This window comes from Stegodyphus dumicola, chromosome 5 (genome assembly GCF_044657685.1).
Source record: "Stegodyphus dumicola isolate Sdum_Otavi_A_Nest chromosome 5, ASM4465768v1".
In the NCBI taxonomy this organism is placed as follows: domain Eukaryota; kingdom Metazoa; phylum Arthropoda; class Arachnida; order Araneae; family Eresidae; genus Stegodyphus; species Stegodyphus dumicola.
The window spans coordinates 112,569,954-112,590,631 of NC_140772.1; the positions used below are offsets into that span (position 1 = coordinate 112,569,954).

Sequence of the window (20,678 nt, forward strand, 5' to 3'; positions counted from 1 at the left end):
TGTGTGATTACTGCACCATAGTTTAACAAACACTACATAAAAGCATGAAACCAATCACTAATTTTTGCTGTGAAATATGATTGTGATATCTTGTGAGCTCAATCAGAAAACCGCAGTTTCAAATGCTTTGAATAAGTTCACAGTAAATATAGAACTTTGACATGGGGATGAGATTTCGGTGGCAGTTGCTTTCACTCCAAAGAAAGAATGTAGAGTTGTCTTCCTGTAAGCCAAGAAACATTTAGAATGATCACTGATGATGACTGCCACATTTCACTTTTATTATATCTTATACTTTTTATAGATGAAACTTCTTCTGAGGAACCTAATTGCAATTAAAAAGTTTGCATTATAAATCTTCTTAGAATCGAAATAATTTTATGCACTTCTGTATCAATCCCCCTTTTTTTACATTAAAAACTCTCTAAAATGAAAAAATTATATACGTTTACTGATTTTTAGATCACTCAACACAGTTTTGCAAAATCTGAAATTCAGAATGTCCTAGTTGGAGAAGATATGTTACAATTCATTACCTATTATTTCTATAATGTTCGTCAACTGGATACTTCCTTACATTTTGAATTTAAATTTCGCGGAGAAGCATGTTCTAAAAATGTATAGCATTTAGTTTTTCTTTATTTTTTTTTCATTATTATTACTATTAAATTTTTTTGATTGGTTTTATTTGATTATGGCAAAATACTTGAGGGCTATCTGCCCAAAGGGAGGGGTGCCTTTATGGAGGACTTTCTAAGAGAAACTGGCTCATATACACATTACACATGGAGAAAAACACAAAAACGCGCATGCAGCCAGCCCGTTTACGGAATTCGAACATAGAGCAGAACTACCAGTGTTCAGCCCGAGTTGGTGGGTCCATAGCGTTTTCGGAGAGACCTGCTTATTCTTCAGGTTTTTTAAATTTCTAATACCAGACTCGTGCCCACCGGCGGCCGAGTGGTAAAGCCGCTGAACACTGGTAGTTCGGTCCGAGGTTCGAATCCAGCGAACGGGCTGGCTGCATGGGCGCTTTCGTGGTTTTCCCCATGTGTAACGTGTATACGAGCCAGTTTCCCTTAGAAAGTCTTCCACGAAGGCATTCCTTCCCTTAGGCAGATATCCCTCGAGGCTTTACCATAATCACATACACACTCGCTAATACCGGAATCCAATGCAAAATGTAATTTTCGAATGAGACAAGAATTTCTCTCTCACGAATCTTCTCTTCACGACGATATCTTCTTATGATTTTCCCTATATGTAAAGTAGATATCAGCCAATTTACCTTAGGAATTTCTGCACTGATGCAACCACCCCATAAACAAGTAGCCCTCGTGTGGTTTCCTTTATAGGGTTTAACCTTCTTAGGTAGCATAAAGTTAGAGCAGAACTCTAAAAAACAAGTAGCGAATTTTGACTTTTTTTATTTTATTTATTTATTTATTTATTTTTTGTACTTACCGCAGAGACAGCGGAAGAATGTAAAGGCCCTTTATTTACTTAAATAAAGTTTAACATTTCGGCACCAACTCATGCCTACAGAAGCCAACAGTTTTGACTTAAATTAAAGATAATGAGTGAACTAAAACTAATTACGTTTAAGTATAGCCTAACAGCTTCACAGTATAACTTACGCGCAAGCTGGCTCTGACCGATGGCGGCGTTAACAAGCCTAATGGCAAGAATAACTCAACGCCGCAGAATCCTGATCTCTAGAGAACTAAATTTAGAAACTTGGCCTTCAAGCAGGCAGAACACGCTCTGATTTCCTCCACCAAAACCTTCCTTTAAATACTTTCTTCTTCCTATCTACTTTGAATATCGCTCGAGCTGGAAATTTATTTTCTGGTAGGGAAATGGAAACGAGGTTGATAGAAAAGGAAATTAACAAAAAATAACGGGTTGGGAACTTAAATGATACTCTATAACTCTATTCAAATAAACAAACAAACGGTATCTTCTTGAATCGTTTTCCACCGTGTTTCGCCTCACAAACTTGTATATTTACTTTTTGTAACATTTTGGAGTATTTCTAGACAATATTTTTAATATTATGATTAAAATACTTTTATTAACCACTTCACTGGCTTATAAAAAACCCTTATATTTTCTACCTTTCTTCCCCCTCCGAGAATAAAATTTTTGCGTCTGAAGCTGGCTTTAGTTTACCACAGAAATGTTTCTTACTCGTCTTTCACTAGCTATCAAGACCTATCTAGATGTTCTCACCAAATCATCGTGAACCGTTTATTTGCCCCAATCAAAGATGTTGAATAGCGTCACCCTACCCAGGAAATATATACTTTTGTTTTTCGTAGTCTTTTAACTGAAAATTAACAAGACAATCCCCTAAGACACGCTTTCAAACCAGCAGTAGTTACCAGTGCAATGCCAGTTGAAAAGGGGTAGCGTAACCAATTTAGCCATAAATATCCTCTTTTCATATTCACCGCATTCTCGTGGTTTCAAAATACAAAGCGACGAATCTATTTCGAGAATAACAATTTAGGCCGCATTCAACTCTGAGAGTAAGTTTCGTTGTTGACGCCTGACAGCACTTTTCAAATCAACGAGTCTGTCTCGAGGAAAACGGTGAAGTGGTTAAACTAATACGATAGATTGGTTATTCATTTAAATTTTAGATTAACATAAAAACATCAATTTGAAAATCGATTTCATAAATGATCCCCTCCAAACTGATTGAATGAAACTAGGAGATTGTTTTCCTTATTAATGGCTTTTCAATTCCAGATATGGGAATGTATATAATACAACATATGTTTTTATTCTTTTCAAATTTTTAACCAAAATGGCTCACTTCCGTCTTTATTGCAAATTATTTCACTTTATTACAAAGAATCAAAGGCAGGAATTTAAGGCGAGCAATGATTTGTCTTTTTATCGCACCCATTTCATTAGAATGCTTGATTATAAATTCTCACGCCTTTTAAAAAGAGAAATGATTTCAGCAAAACTAGATTTAGTAAAAAAGAAGAAAATATGTAGAAAAAGTCATAGATAAATTCGAACTCTTAAGACTAAGTGTTAGTAATTATTATTAAGTATACACTTAATTCTGATGAAATAGTGTTATGAGTTTTTAGTATTCTTTCATGAATTATTTTTATTAAGTTCTCTGCTTATTTCTTTCTTCAGTAGTCCATTTTAATTATTTGAACAAATAATTAGAAGAATTTCAGAATATCGCGAAGTATCTTGCATCTGACGCAACGTTAGTTATTCTGTCAATTAATTTTTTGGATTTCAAATTTACAACAATGCCATAATTAATTAAAAAGGTCTTCGCTTAAAATTGGCCGCGAGACGTTAGCAACAGAAGCTGACTGCGATAGCAAACGGCCCAGGTTCAAATCTCGGAGAAGGGCGTGCATGTAACTGTCTTTCCCTTCATAGGCAAAGGTGGCCCATGTATTGTGTATCTGTATAATAAAGTGACCACCGCTTCTGGCCAACGTCATTGATGATGACCAGTGCTCGCCATCGGAAACAAAAAATCGGCGTAGGCATAATGTCTAAATTTACTAGGCATTTTCTATATACATCAATTTTTGTACCGTTTGCTGCATCTAAATCGATTGAAGATGTTGGTTTAAAATGGTCATGTGGAGTAAAAGGTAAGACAAACAAATCAGCTCTTGTGTCCACCAAAAAATGCGTTCTTAATGTTTTTTCGTATACAAGGAGGCGACAATTATTTTGGCCTATGGCATAGAAAATAAACTGCAAAAAGGGATATGAAACACATTACTAGCAACAAGATGTAGACTTCTGCATGTTAAAAGAAATAGGTGAAACTCTAAACTCTTTTAAAGCTGTACAAGTCGGTATATCAGATAAATGATCAAAGTATGAAATTAACGTTGGAGTATGTAGCGTTTACTTACTTTAAGAAGATTTGCCAAATGAAAAGTAATCTTTTTCAGTATTAAAAATGCTTTTTTTTCTCATTGACTGAGCTACAATTTTTGAAATTCTTATCTACACCAATTAGCTTATCGATACATTTTTATGATTATTAAGTTTTTTTTTTTTCAGGATATCACATGAAGGTTATTTATTTGGCTTCTCGCCCAAGGTCAGCGAAATTATCATGAAAAGCCTAGAAAATCTGAAAAGATTCAGTTCCTGAAACAGGAAATACTATTTTTCTTAATCCGTTTAACAAATTTTTACAATGTCTTGATTTTAGCGCCTTTGAAATATTGTTTGAAAACTCCATGACATACAAGTGTGAGAAACAGATCTACATTTTCAAGCGATTACAACAGAAATATGGTTACACTAGTATAAGTTCTCTACTGCTAAAATAGAGGATTGTAGACCCCTTATTCCTGCAGCATGCTTCAAATGTTTGGCATTAAACGAATGAGGACATTTTATGTAGGATCTTCGAAAATACACGAGGAATTCCGTGGGATGTTTAAAGGTGTTTGGGAATTTTATATCAGTCGGATCATAACAGTAATAACCTACTAGCATGATGGACTTCAATATTTTTGTTTAAAATGCATTTTTTAAGGGAAATATAATTATGTTTTGTATAATCTAATATCCTGAAAGTGAAGGTCAACTCAGGTTTGATGAAAGGCTGTATTGTTATTACAAATATCTATGTACATAAAATTTCAAGTAAGATCGCTCGGTAGAAGTGAATCAAAAATTGGTTTTAAAATTTTACGTAGAAAAGCAAAAAATAAAAAAAACCAGTCTAAATAAAACAGTTAAAATTCTAACTATAATTAACTTGATTTTCAAAGAAAAACCTAAAATAGTTTGAAGAGGTAAAGAATAAATGTATTTTCTTCAAAACTGATTAATTCTGCCAAAATTCTACATAATATGCATTATATGTTATTGTTTTTTTTCTGATATGATATGATATGATATTGGTTATTGAGATATTAAATTTTAAAACTAAAAGATGCGAAACAGAAGCATTACACAGAAACAAATACATCTTTAATAAAATATTCCAGTGTATTTACAAATACATGTTATGTTCACACAAATAACACGGATTGCGCTCCAACATAGAATGATTCAGAATTTGCGGCATGTAAACTGAAACATGGAATATATATAAATTATGTCATAAATAAGTAGATGCAGCATTTCAACTGGCGACTCCATCTGTTAACTGAAGTTTACATTGTCTTCCGTAATTCAGTTCTACATAATAATACATCACTACATAATAGACACACATTATTTTAGTTTGATAATTCAGCATCTGAATAATTATCTGCATCTGTATTCGAATAACAGCAAGCAGACGAACTTCTTCAAATTCAAGTCGAAATTGTAATGTATTACATATGAGAAGGATACTGTATTTGTGAATTAAAATTCGGCGCAGTCTCAGTTAACATATGAAACCTAATACATTAAATGGAACAAAAATAGTTTCAAGGCTTCAGTCATACTGAAAATAAAACATATTGAAAAACATTCGATAATTATTTAACGCTATATTGAAAGTAGTTAAAATAGTTAAAATAAAAAGTAGTTAAAATAAAAAGTGACAGTACCCTTGCCAATGTAAGTGATAATAAACAACTTTACTTAATTTCTTTAATGTAAAAACAATATCATAAATTTAAAATTTCGATAGAAAGGAATTAAAGAAAGCCTCACAAAGATCTTTTAAGTGTACTTAAATAATAGAAAGAATTACGCAATTTTAAATCACATTATATATTTCAATTTCATCTGTAAAACGTGATACACACAAAGTGAAAATTCATGGTAGTATAAAATTATGATTCATTTATCTTATAAACTATTTTTGAATGACTTTAAATGAATGAAGAAGTGAGAAAAACTTTATATAATGTTAAAATTTTCCTATAGTTAAGTTACTCTTTTTATTTTATTCTATGTTCTAGGAAACAGCAAATAATTTTACCCTTTTAAGTCCCAATTTTTAATACCATTTCCAGTTTTATTTTCTAATTTTTAGTTTTAGTTCCGGAAGTATTTCGTTGTAAATTTTTCTTAATATATTATTTACGTTCTTAAACTCACATAAAATGTTATTTATAAGTATGATTGAATTCTGATTGATAAAAGTAAAGATCATTGTTAAGCATTCTATATCATTATATTTTAACATAAAGTTTTAACTGAATCTAGTAAAGTTAATTTTATATAAATGGACTATAAAGTATAAACTTATAGGTAAAACATAACAGTTTATTTAAACTGCCTTGAATAAATTCTACATGCGACTTCTATTTACAGTTCTCACAACTTATTCATATATGAAAGGCTACAAGTTTTAGATCACAATTTTGACTTCAGATTAATCTTCTTAGTTTCAGACCGGTGTTCATATTTCAACTCTGGGTTCATAATTACAAACTATTCATAATAATTCAGAAATGTTCATTTTAAACATTCTGTTTCCAATACCTGATTAAACAAATGCTTTGTTTGTTGCTAACAGATAACAGTGCTACCAATATTGTAGCATAATGATGTCTATGTACTTCTTTTAAAGAGTTTAAAATTTAGTGGTATTAATAATATAGCGCAATTTATTAATGAAATTCATACCCCATGCTCCTCAAAAACATTATGTCTCTGTGATAAGTTTTTTCATCCAAATCACATTCTGTAATACCAGTTTGCTGATTTTATATGACTTTATAAAAAGTATCCAAATTTTGTTGAATACCCTATATACAGCTTAGATCCTACTAAACTAAATTATTATTTTTTTAGACATGTAAAAAACTGAGTACCTTTTATTTATTTATTATCTGATAAGGTTGATTAACCTGGGGTGTAAATAAAAACAAAGGTTGTATGAAAACAAAGTTTGTTTTCTAAAATATGGTTCTATAATCTTCACTGAACTGTGAATTTTAAGTTAAAACCCATATTTATTTCATTATTTAAATATAGCTCCACATCAAATAAATTTTTTAAAAAAAGTATTTAAAATGCTTTTTTCAACACAACCATTTGATTTTCTTCATGATATTCTTTACATTCTTAATAATATTGCATTAAGAACAGTTTATTTTATAATATATAAGATATTTACATTGAAAACAAATTCTCAAAATTAAATCCTTCTTTTTTTCCTGAACGCAATTTGTAAACTGTTCATGCAATATAATTTTTTTAGTTCAATCATACCTTGCTAATTCTGTATGATATGACATAATCATACAGAATATATACAAAAGTTTTGAAGAGAACGTTGTTCTAATTCTCTTATCTCTCGTAGCATTTTTAATCTTTTTCCTCATACGCTATATTTGTCAAATATTTACAAATTTTAATAGAAACTTTCATTTTGAAACTTCTTTGTTTCAGTGAATATATTTTCTTTAAATTTAAAGCTCTGCGACTTGAGACTGAAATAGTAGATTCTATTCAACAGTATATTACTTTGCGAATGAAAAATAAAGCTATAAATTTTAAGGAAGTAATTATCACAATATAATCATTTTTAAAAATTTTTACTTTTTTATTAAGTGATAATTAAACAGGAAATCAAATTATTCGACTAGCATTTGTTTAAATTAATTTGCGTTATTACGCAAGCATATTGTATTAACATGTAGGAATCGACATTGAATAACGAACTAAATAAAGATCAGAATGAAACATTAGATAAATAGTTTTCGAGTAAGCTATCAAGCTTGTAAATGAAACGCATATGACGAAAGAGAGAAAATTTTATAGCTGAAACTGAAAAATCTGAGAAGTCAGAATCCTTTCAAAAGAAATCAAAAAATTTAGATGACTACAACTTATATTCATTGCATTGAGAATAAGAGGAAAATGTAGAGAAATGGAAATATTTTGTGCATTTTCTTACTGAATTTCGTAAATTTAAGAAATATTTTAGATATTTTTTTACTGAATTCCATAAATTTAAGAAGCATATACCCTTAAATCCTAATATGTCCCTTCGTCTCAACATAAAATTTGTATAAAGCATGTTAAGTTTGTTTTCATTTTTTTCATGTTTCCTTCATTTTTGTTTTAGATAAGTAAGAATGTAACCGGTTAAATTGTACTGCACACACTTTTGTTTTAACTGAATTTAAAGTGTAGTGGAAGACTGAAAAGAAAACATTGTATACCAAAATGTTTGTGAAAAGTGGCTTAAAAGGTTTATAAATGGCAGAAATGTATCTTATTCATAAATAGCATTCAAGGAGACCGAAAGAACTTGATAGAGATGAGTTGAACAAACTTACGAACAGGCTCAAAGCTGGAGCACTGAAAAAAATGAATACGTAGGATACATTCCATTGTTAATAAAAAAATGTGCTTAAAAATCAGCATAGCTTTTGAAAACATTTGATTTAAATGTCCTGTGGCTTTAGGAATGCATACCCAGCTTTTAGTAGAATTTACAACAGGCGGAATCCAATTTGGTTTTATTTATGTGAAAACTTTTCATCAAACTATTTTTTTTTTTTTTTTTTTTTTTGCTCAGTCAGAAAGTATTCTAGTTCTTTTATTTCGAAATTAAGTGAATGCTGCATGCTAAAAGGTCTGATCCATTAATAAATTGCAATTATAAACATTCAAAAAGTAATAGATACTCGCACTTGCAAAAAGATACTTTACCCAATACAGAAAAGATTTTATCTTAAGTGCTATAGGGTGGTTGAAGAAATCTACTTGACACAAAACTGAACAAAATAAATAAAAGTCTCATTAAATTTTGAGTAATTTCTAGAAGTGAAAAAGAGGTTGCCAATTTTCCCAGAATAATGTAAGAATCTGGTCTGTTTCAAATAAAAGCCGCAGAAAAATTCCCCCCGTTTTCTAGAACCATTATAGGCGAATTTAAGTTAAAGTATGATAGTTCATAATTTTAAAATTATAAGTGATCCGCTACTTATGCATTATAACTTTTTTTTTATCCTTTTAGTCTTGGAGCAACTTTATATACTCTCAGATCTTAATGACCGGAGGAAGTTCTACATATAAAAACGCTGTCTAAGCTTCGTTAACATAATCAAGAAATTGAGTATATAGCAATCAGATAACCATGCTATTTTGAGTGTCTTTTCTGAGTAGATATGTGTGTTTTAGGCAATTATAGATTTTGTGAAGTTTGTAAAATTAGGCTAATTAAGAGATGAGATAGGATTAATTGAACTCCATTAATATCTGTCTTTGTTGATTATAGGTCCATTATTGATCTTGAATCACCGTTGTCGAAGCTTCGAAGGAAAGTGAAGACAGAACATTAATAACTGTCAACTGATGAATTTTAGTTACGCGTTAATGTTGGTCATTATTTGCAAAAAGGATTAGAGATAAAAGTGTGATTGATTATGTGAGTTATATTCAAAAGTCGATATTTTTGCATGCATATTAGGCTCAGATGAATTGGCAGTCGTTGACATTTACGTTACTTTACTGATATACGACGCATTTTTTGAAGGGAATCAGTAACAACTGCAACAAGGTTATACGCTTATTTTTAAAGCTAATAATATTCATTTCTGATTATGATTTGATCCTAATTTGCAGAAAAATCAAATATTTAGAAAAAAAATTGAAACATATCAAATAATGCTCTGTAAATACTGTTTTTAAGTAACATAATAAATAAAATTTAGATTTTTTTTTAACGCTTAGCACTTTTTGTTGGTTAATTTTAGTAAGCAAAGGTTATTAACTGCAATAAAATTTACATACTATTTTCATTGGAATGAAAATATAATAGAAATTATTTCATTCTAATTAAATATGTAAAGAGACATTTTTACCATAATGGACAAAATTATTTGTTTTTTCAACTTAAATTTGGCAGGCCAAAAATAGATTGAAAAGCTCTGCATGTAAATCTATTTTAAATGTTCCTATTTTTATCTCTGACTTTCCTTAGTTAAAGGCTTTTATTTATTTTTTATGTGTTTAAAATAAAAAATTCCGCGATTACATTTGAAAAATGCACTTTTCATTCTTCGGAAAGAGTAAAAACAGTTTATCATGAAACAAATGCTGTCGAATAATAACGTTTGGGTTAAATTATTTTTGGAAGAAATGTTTATAATTTTCTTCCTTTACATTTTTTCCTTTCTTAGTCCTTTTACATATATCCACGAAAAATTTGCTTTTCATAATATTGCAGATTATAACGAAATTTATAAAAAGCTTGAGAATTTTTCTTACAGAATTGAAATCAAAACAGATCTAATTCGAATATAAAATAACGTTCCTTGAATCTTTTATTAAAGCATTTTGAAAACTTAACGCTGTAAAATGAATCACAAAGTGTATTTAAGTTTTATTAATCCAAAAGAATGTAAGGTATAAAAACCTTAAAAATATTAAAAATATCCTTTTTACATTTAATGCTATCATTACAGCTTAAAGATTCAATAAAAGTAAAACAACCTTAGCGACAACATAAAGTTTGTTTCAAGATCTTCAGTACAAGCTGATTTTAAAAAGTCAGTTTATTTCTTGAAATTATCGCATTCCGATGTAAATAGGCTTATATGATAAGCCGTAAGACAAAGAATTATATATACCCACTCTCTTTTTCGCGTAGATATAGAGAAGGTATTCATATTTGATAGACTTCTTATTATATACAATGCTGCAGAAATTTTATAAATAATACAAGAAAACCAAATTATTTCAGCACGGTTTTTGCCTATATTTACATCACACTTTAGGGCACACTATCCGATCTTAATGATGTGAAATTCGGTTTGTTATCGGCTATCATTGTTCGTTTTTATTACTATTTCTTCAGACTCAAAATATAGATAAATAAAAATATAGTTTATATTTATTTTCTCCTCAGATTTTTATGAACTGTAATCCAAGAATTGTATAACATTTTATCCTTGAAATAAGATACCATATAGCATAAAAAAATAAAAGCGTAAATGCACTTTTCATTTTAATATATTGATTTTATAAATCACAGTATTACTCATCTAAATTATATCAAATTAAAAACTATTTTGGTATTCAAGGCAGGTTCGATTTTGAAAGAAACATGGGAACACAAAACAAAACACATTTTTATTCAAACTAACATCTATTTAACTGTTTTTTAATTGTTTCTGAAGTGTTGATTATAAATGCATTTTTCCATTAAATGTTATTAAATTAAAAAACAGTGCTTAAATATGGGTCATCGTATCTTAAGCATAATATAATTTATTTTTTTGCTTAAGAAAAATTGTTAGCCATTTCATTGTTTAAGATTAAAATTACGCTTTATATGAAATTAATACTTTTTCTAATTTTGAGGCATTTAATATGCTATTAACATATTTTTATTATATTGTTATTTATTTTTTTCTTATAATATATATTATGAGAACATTTGCTTCCAAATAATTTATTATTTTCCAAAAATAAAATTATAACGAAATATCTGACATCAAGTGTCTTGTAAACGACGTATTTCAAAGCATATTAACAAAAAACTGGTTTATCATGTTCTGAAGAATAATGAAAATTTTCGGGAATTTTATGAATTTTCTTAAGATTTCGCGGATATCAAATTTTTCGCGAATGTCGAAATCAGACATCTAACATCTTTTTTATTGTAAAATATTTATATCAGAAGTACACATTTGCTAAAAACAATTTTCAACATCCCCAAACAGGCATCATTTGGAAAGGAAAAAATCGCCCATTTGAAAATACAAAATCTTTTCCGATTTCCGGGAATTTATATTTTTAAAACTACTTTTACGCCAAAAAAATTAAAATTCTTTAACAGTTATCCTTATTCAAGGTCTTATTAATTTTATTTTCAGACCAGGAGCCTTGGTTTGTACTCAGCTTACTATTAAAATACCTTGAAAAGTATAATCATGCTCGTTTATTCAGGAAAATACTTTTCCTGAAGTACTTTTTCTTAAAATCGGATAGCGTGTACTTTATGGTGAAAACGCACACCTGACAGGGAATTTATTCAACAATCAAAACATAGAAGCTAAAGCTGGCTTGGTGTCGATTGACGACAATGGATAAGGAACCGAACCCAGAACACCAGGAAAAGATGAAGTTGGACACGACGTAGCCAATGATGTCAAAGGACTGATTGCTGCAACTGCAGGCTTCTGCTGGGGGCAGTGAGATGTGCTCCATTTCACAGACGGAGATATTTTGCCTAGAATTGCAATAAAACAGAAAATTAGTTACATATGCCAAAATAAAATATCATTCAGACACTTATTCATAAATGTTAAGCACAGAACAATTTATACCATATATATCAGTCCTGAAAATGAAAACTCTGAAAATGTTTTATGAAGTAATATACGTCTATATAAGACTCAAGTAGTTAAAAAAATCTTGACAAATGAAGAAACATTACCAAAGTCCACAGACATTAGACATACGAAAGTTGTTTTAAAAGGGACTTAAGTTTAAAGATAAAAATTTTACACTTAATGAAAGGAGCGATGTAAAATTATCTTTTAATGATTACAAAAACTACAATAAAAAATTCCTTTTAGAGATTCTGATTATACTCTAATACATTAAAACAGAGTTTATCAACAAGTATAAAAATTTCAACAATGCATAAAAATGTTTAAAATGTAAAAAAAAAAAAAAAAAAAAAACTTTAGTTTTATAGAAATATAAGTGTTATTCAGAAATCGGTGAAATTTTTTTAAAGTCATAAAATATAAACTACACTGCTAATAGTAAGTGTTATTACGCTGACGTAAAAGTGAACTCGTCAAGTTTTTATATAGTGGCAAACTATCCAACAGAAAAGCACAAATTAAAAAAACGTTTGAAGGAAAACCTTGGAAAACAAAGCAGAAATAAAACTAATACTAAAATAAATCAATAATAATTAAATTTATATTACATAATCATTAAAAATAAATAATAGTTTATAATTTTTTAGTCTTTGTCAAGGAACAGCCGAAAGAATTATTAACAGCGCCAAGTTTCTGAATAATACTAGGATGAATTGTAAATTAAAATAGTCGGTAATAAACTTTGGCTATATTTCAAGTATAATATGCTTATTTTCTAGAAAAAAGACTCCTTTTTTAAAAATTTAGATCCAATATTATTAAATGAGAATATAATAATTCAAAATATAAAGCATTTAAAATATTTTTTATTGTAAATTTAAATTCTAAATGTTAAAATATTTTTTATTGTAAAAGATATTTTAAAATGCACTCATCAAGATGTAACCAATTACGATGTGCTTCGAATAAAAATATATAACATACGAAAGAGAAAAACAATAAGTCAAAATTTACACAAGAAATTTTTTTATATTAATAAAAAAATTAAATTAGTGACTTGGAGTACCAAAGTGGTAAAATGTACATGTTGCTAAAAACAAGACAACTGGAGGATCCAAAATTACAGAAAAGGCAAAAATGCCTAAGCTTTGTGAATATGGAAAATGAAAAGTATTTAGAAGTAAACAAGTAAAAGGTAATTTAAATTTCAGTTTGCATTTAAGAAAGAAATTAACCAATCAGTAAAACCAAAATAGGTGAACAAAAAATGTGCCAAGCACTAGGATTAATTATTACTGAATATTTAATGATTATTGTTTTGTTTTAGTATTGATTTACTTTTATTTCTGCTTTGTTTTCCAAATTTTTACCTCAGTTATTTTCAGTTTGTGCCTTCCTGTTGGATAGTTTGAGACTATTATTTTATTAATTCTATGTATTTTATCTCGCTTTTAATTATTTAATTTCGCAGCATTTTTCACTACATTAATATCATTTATTAATTATTTTTTAAGTTTCTGATATATATATATATATTTATATATATGTGAAAATTAGATTAAACCCACCTAGGAAAATTCCATAATTGTTTTTAAAACAAATCAATTAAAATTGAGAAATACGAAGTTAAGAGGATCCAATACTATTTTTGAAAAAAATTTAATTTATTTAAAGTGAACTTACCACACATTTTAAACTTTTATAATACATTTTGGATTATTTGTGTTTTAATGCTCCAAACCGACTTATCAAGGGGTAATAATCTGAAACGTTAAAACCTTAATAATCCAAGAGAACTGAATCACGTTTCGTTCCGCATGGCCTTCTGAGCAATTGAATATTAAAATAAACAATAAAATGAAAATGAAAATTGAAAACTTTTTATATAATATTTACACCGTAATATCAAAAAGTTTGCGATTACTTCGACGTGAAACATTCTCGCACAAATAAATACACAATTTTTAAAAATAAAAACTAACATTAAAACTACAAAAGGCAGTTGCAAAGAAAATCTAATTAAACAACACGTCAGATTACATTGAAAATGTAGCTGTTAATTTAACCGCAGAATTTAAATTTTTAAAATATTTTACATGTAACAAATTTGCCAATTTTAATGGTATCTGAAGCATTATTGTAAAACGTTATTATATTGAACACCTTTAAATTCATTTCAAACTACTTAAAAGAGAAAAAGAACGTGAAACTTCTCCGTAGTTTAAGAAACATAAAAGACTATAAGAAAATATAAGAAAGAGTGATGTTTATTTCTTTTAGCATAATGCTTTCTGGTTCATAATACAGAGACAATTGTCGACAAGTTTTAAGAAAGTATCTCAATCAAAGTGTGCAACTAATCTGGATAGGATGCGCTTCTAAGAAATTTATGCGTCCCCTCCGCCCCAAAGAAAAAAGAAAAATTGCAGTGGCCAATGACTTTTTAGATTGAATTTCATGTGATTTCTTTTCTTTAGGATGTGTGTCAAGGGTATTGTCATAGTGTCTTCTCTCTCCGTCGATCTTCAGAATCTTCATAACTATGTCTAGACACTGTGGTAGATTGTAATATACGTGTGGTGGATGAAATGGTTTCTCGAACAAATTTACAGATGTACAGAAGGGAAGACAAAGAGGACTTGTAAAATGTGTTTAAAACAAACTTATTTTTTCTCTTTTATATTGTAATAAAATTTAACATGGATTGCGTATTTATTTGTTATGAATTTTTTAGATGTTTCACGGAAATACGAAAAAACACTGTCTAATATCTAATAAAACTTAACCTTAACGCAATTAAGTTTTAAAAGCTACGTTTATTTGTTCATCTATTTTCTGAGTGATGTAAGTAGAAAAATATTAAATTATTAAAAATGTATATTACTCTTTAAACAAATAAAAAATAAAATAAATACATAAAGAGGCTAACAGTCTCTATATTACTGTAAAATTTCATCTTATTATTTTTTTAATGAAGATGAAAGCACACTCTAGATTGAAATAAGTAAAATAATTTTGAAATGATTAGTTCTGTACTGAGTAGTGCACCTATATTAATTTTTGATGAAATATCTTTATTGTCGTTTTGAAATGGAATTAGTTAATCGCAAGTAAGATTTATCGAAAATTGAAAACAATAAATACTCCTAAGAGACTTTTTTCGATGTATTTAAATACATCATGATAAAAACTCTAAATTAAAATCATACCATGCCTTAGTTTAAAATTGCACTTTATTTTTAATTCGTTAAAAGTGTATTGGCGATTCATAAAATTTTTTCTGTGTTTGCATCAGGGAAATATAATTTCGAGCTGATTCTTTCAATCGAATTATAACAGTTTCATAGTTAATATAGTTACATAACCCCCATAGCATAGTTACTTATGTAAATAACTTTAGTGTAAAACAGATTATCGGGAACAACTATGAATTTTACAATGTATCATAAATATTGTGTGTTATTTAACATATTACACTAAAACCAACCAAGTAAGTGTGCTAGCTAAAAGCTAGAGTTAAAAATCCATACATGCCAGATGCTTGCCTAGTTTCTCTTGGAAAATTACTACCATTAGGGCATTGGAGAAAAAGAAAGAACTTAGACAACTGATGGCAAGAAAAGTTTTCAAAAGGAGGGAATAAAAATAAGAAATTTATCTTCTAAATTAACATCACAGAATTGAAGCAAAAAAAGAAAGTTGAGTCTCCTAAGTGGAGACCTACTTTATCTGAAAGGCAATTTAGCTCTCGGCACGTTGGGGACAACTCTAGCAGAGCCATAACTGGTGCCCAAAAAAAGATCCAGCAGGACAATAACAACAACAGCAATGACTGAGCAAAAAAGCCCATCAGCCTAATTACAATGAGTATCTAGCATAGTTCTTCATGGATCTTATTTTTATCCACGACATTCCATGTCGGGTCGGGTCCATTCTTCGAGTCTGGCAGAGGGCGTAGGGGGGGATCCAAAGAAATAAGCGATGTGACAACGTTCAGCCTCAGGTGAAGGCCTCGGTGGCACGTGGCGGTGAGAGCAAACGAGGAGGTGGAGTGAGGTGGATCAAGACAACCGCCACGTGATGCCAGATGGGTCGAGGCAATTCCGTAAATGGTTTTCGGTGTGTCCCATTTGTTTCAGTTAGCGTCAGTGGAATGCGGGATAATGGAAGCATGACTTCTGCAGCTCCCTTTCTCTCTCTCTTTCTCCTCTTCCTCCAAACATCCCCTGTGCCCGATGCTCCTATGGATAGAGAGCGATCAAAGAGAGAGAGAGAGGAGGAGGAGTCCGACAGGGGAGCAGCATCCAGATTGCATGCCCGTATAGCATTGGCCGTTGGGGTGTTGATGAAAAGGCCGAATCCAAGGTCCTAAATCGTATTGACTCCTGCAATTTATGGTGCCACTGAACTCTCTTCCATTGAGTGGATTTGGTGCTGCCAACATTTCAGAACTGTCCGTAGGAGATTCAAATCAGAAATAAACGCACAATTTTTTTCCCAAAAGGTGAAGAATTTGTAATCATTTCAAAATGTCTTTTCGTTTCAGTAAAATATTGCAAATATCTTTCGCCTTTTTCCTCTACACTCTTTTCCTCAAACTACAAACTTAAAAGCAGTTTGTAGGCATTAAGTTCGTTATAAATTCTAAAGCTATGGAGAAAAATGTTCATTTTATACGATTTTTATCTTCTTTTTACTAATAACCAGAATGCATTATTACTCTTTTCTTTTCCAGTATATTTAAATTTTATCACAAGTAGTGGATATTGAATTCAGTTTTAAGGTACTGATAGTCATAAATAAATATGAATTCTTATAATTTAAAATTAAATTAAAATTAAACTAGTGTTGTGACAATAATAAACCTATCTGATTGACGAAACTATTCTATTTACAATTCAAATCAGGAAAAAATTAACGTATACCACTATGGAAGTATCAAGTAGTTACTTGAAATTTATTTCTACTTTTTTAGAGAGATATTAAAGATATTAGAAATACGTGGCTCTTAACCATAACTTTTAAGCTGTTGTCTCTCTGTAATTATTCGATTTCTGTGATTGCAGAGACTGTTAGGTTTCCAAAGCAAGAAACGTCACAAATGAATTATGCCCTCACCTGGTTCGAACTATGGACTTTCTGACGGCTAGCCAGGTTTTCTAATAGTTACAGTATGAGAGCACATACAACAGAATGTAATAATTTTCTATATTCTCCCTCCCCCTTTAAAAGGTGATGGGGCGACAGTAATGCGACCTAGTCGGCAAAATCCAAGTAGTAGCAATTTATCATTCACTACATTTTAGTTCGGGCGTTACATAAGGCCAGATAAATTTATAAAGGCATTCGGAGTTCCTTTTTATTCATATTATTTATCTTTTTCCTTTTATTCCTCTTAATAGGCAAAAGTGGTAAAATTATTTTAAGTTCCTTTCAAAAATATGACAATTAAGATTGCTTTGTGTTTGCCCTACTTTAGCTTCTTTCGAACCTAACTAAAGAGGAAGAGGTTAAGAAAGCTAGGCTCATTTTTCCAAGTTACTTACCATTCACCGTTTTATTATCTGAATTAATCGCTGACAGGACGGGTGGTTTGGTGTCTTTTCCAACACAAGAGGAGCCACTGCTACCTCCTTCCTTCATGTTAGACACCGTGCTGTCTGTTCCATTGTTGGTGGTTGAGGACGTGCTTGTGCTGCTGCTACTGTTGTTAGGTTGTGAGTTGCCATTGCTCTGCTGAGCCTGTTTCTGCTGGTTCAGACGCTCCTGTTTTCGAAATTTGGCCCTCCTGTTCTGAAACCATACCTTAGAAAAAGAAAGAAAGTCAAATGAGCTATCTGCATTTAGAGTTGCACAACTGCACACTGAAAAGTACGGATTTATTGAATACTAATAGTAGAAGGAAACCCATACTTAATCACTCCAAGGATGTGATTTAACACATTTTACTTTATTGGTAGCAAGTCCGGTTTAAGGGCCCTGAAGTTGAGGAGAATGTATAATTTCAAACATTCACCACCACTGGCGAATCTAGGGGAGGGAGTGCTATGGGACTGCAGCCTTCTCCAAAGTTGCACTAGAATTCTTGATTTTTTTTAAATCCCCAACCTGCTTGTTTTTAATATCCTTTAAAAAAACATGGTAACATTGCTTTCTGGCCTGACAGGCTCGACAGACAAGAAATTTTATCAAAGAAGATCGATGAATTTTGCTCCGATAAAAAAAATGCATTTAAAAAATCTATACCCCACAGGAAGCGTGGAGAGGCATGACTCTCTTGTATATCACATTGCTTAAATCCTGCAACCTCGGATTCTTGCCAAGACATCACATATTGTTTTGGGATAACTTAAAAGACATATTAATTCCTTCTCACCGCAAAGAGACAAATTTTATCAAGGTAGATCGATGAATTTTGCCCCGAATAAAAAAAATGCATTTGAAGAAACTATGCCCAACAAGATGGATGAAGCGACATGACTCTATAATAATTTTCGTTCGCTGAACTTATTTGTTAAATTCTATATGCGAAGGCTTGGATGAAGTTAGTCATTGGACTGATCGTGACGTGTCGACTGGTGCCACTGGATTACTCAACTCCATCCTCACTATGAAATTTATGCTTTGCCTTTCTGTGAGTGAATACGTATTAGAAATGCATTTTAGAAATTGATACATTGAATGCATTTTAGAAAATACATTGAATACATTTTAGAAAGCAGATATCTAAAAAAAGAAGGTGTATGCTTGGCTGTCGCCGTAAAATATGCCCATATGTTTCAAAGACATATTGTTGGACATCAGAAAAACGTACAGATGATAATTCTGAGACACGTTTTCCTAAAGCAAAAGCACTATGGGATGAGATGACAATCATTACTCCGAGGACCAATAAACGACAAATCGATCGGTCCAACGATCTCGAATTGTATTATTTGACATCCATATATTACTGATTCCAAACCGTATTTCTTTTTCTCAAATTTATGGATGCCATGATTGCAGAAATTCAGAATAGATTTTTAGTTCATAAAGATATTCTAACTTCTTGTCCTGTTTGATAATGGGCTCAGTCTGAGGACAATAAACAATTTCGACATATTGATCAAATTATATGTGAATGATATTCTTGAATATGGAGCCTACATAACTACTGAACAGGAACACGCTGAATATATACTATGGAAAAGAGAAATAAGTGACTTTCCAGACACCAAATTGTCGGTTATTGAAATGTTAAATCTATTTGAAAAAGAGATGTTTTCCAACATGCCCGAGGTTTTTAGAATAGTTTCAGTTATATCAGTAACAACAGCAACTCCAAAAATGAGCTACAGTACTGACAGAAGATTGAAGACGTATTTGTGGAACGCAACAGGGGAAAACAGACTTATCCTCTGGGTGTTATGAATACGTATTATGAAACGTACATAAATGTTAGTAATGTGCTCAGTATGTTAGGCCAAAAGAGTCGTCGTATGAATCAACAGCTTATAATTTTCTGTCATTTTCTATCTTGTTCAGTTTAATGTTTAATTTTACAGTGTTGTGTTGCAACATTTCATAATAAACAGAATATGATTCTATTTTATATATCTATATTTATATCATTATAGTCAGGTCTTTAAAACATCATTTAGATTTTTTTCAGCTTGCTTAAGCACCTGATGTAGGAATTTATGATAACAGATGAAGGAAATACCTTCGTTCTCTCCAGGAAAATTTAGAGACGTCACGACGACACAAAAGTTTTATGATCTCAGCTTCCTCCTGAGTAAAATCCTGGATTCGCCAATATTGACAGCAAAATCTGCACCGTATCTATTACAGATTATACCGTGGCTTCGTGAGAGAAATTAAAGGGGAATTCGTGAAAGAAATGGGAGTTCTTGTTCTGTTAACGCTAAAATTAATTTTTTTCAGTTCTCCCTGCATTTCACTTTCACTGGATATGCGGATGGAGGTAGCAAAGAAAGGAGAGATCCAAACTGGTTTTTCCCATTTGACACATTTTCGCTAATTACATTAGAAAGAAATTTTAAGGTAATTCGATTTTATTCGGTTAACGATTGCAAAAATTAAAATAAAAGTTTTTCTTTTGTGTTAATAATATTGAAATTATGTTTATTACTTTTACATTTACAGAGCTCCTATTTGAAGTTCATCCAGAAAGTAAGTACCGTTCGGGTATTAAAAAAAATTAGCAGTTTGTTTCCATTTGTATTCTATTACAGAAAACTCTATACACCTTAAAATATTTTACGTCATATTCACCATGCACATTAAGGCATATGCATACTACGTCACTAAATGCAACATATTCGCTTCGTAAAATTCACCCCTCTGCGACCTGAACCAGTTCTGAACATTTGCCCTGAACTCATCATGACCTGCGAAGTGTTGGTCGACAATAAATTTCTTAAGATGAGAAAA

At 30.6% G+C, this 20,678-nt stretch overlaps 1 protein-coding gene across 1 annotated transcript in view; it reads right to left on the reverse strand.

Annotated features, from left to right (window-relative positions):
- Positions 1 to 4,959: 4,959 nt before the first annotated feature.
- LOC118181089 (uncharacterized) overlaps positions 4,960 to 20,678 on the reverse strand; it is a 118,353-nt gene continuing 102,634 nt past the window's right edge. The window contains exons 3-4 of the mRNA XM_035350170.2: positions 17,792 to 18,050; positions 4,960 to 12,142 (exon numbers count right to left, since the gene is read on the reverse strand). Of these exons, the coding sequence (XP_035206061.2) occupies positions 11,952 to 12,142; positions 17,792 to 18,050 (450 nt within the window). The 3' untranslated portion in view covers positions 4,960 to 11,951. The remainder of the gene's footprint in view (positions 12,143 to 17,791; positions 18,051 to 20,678) is intronic.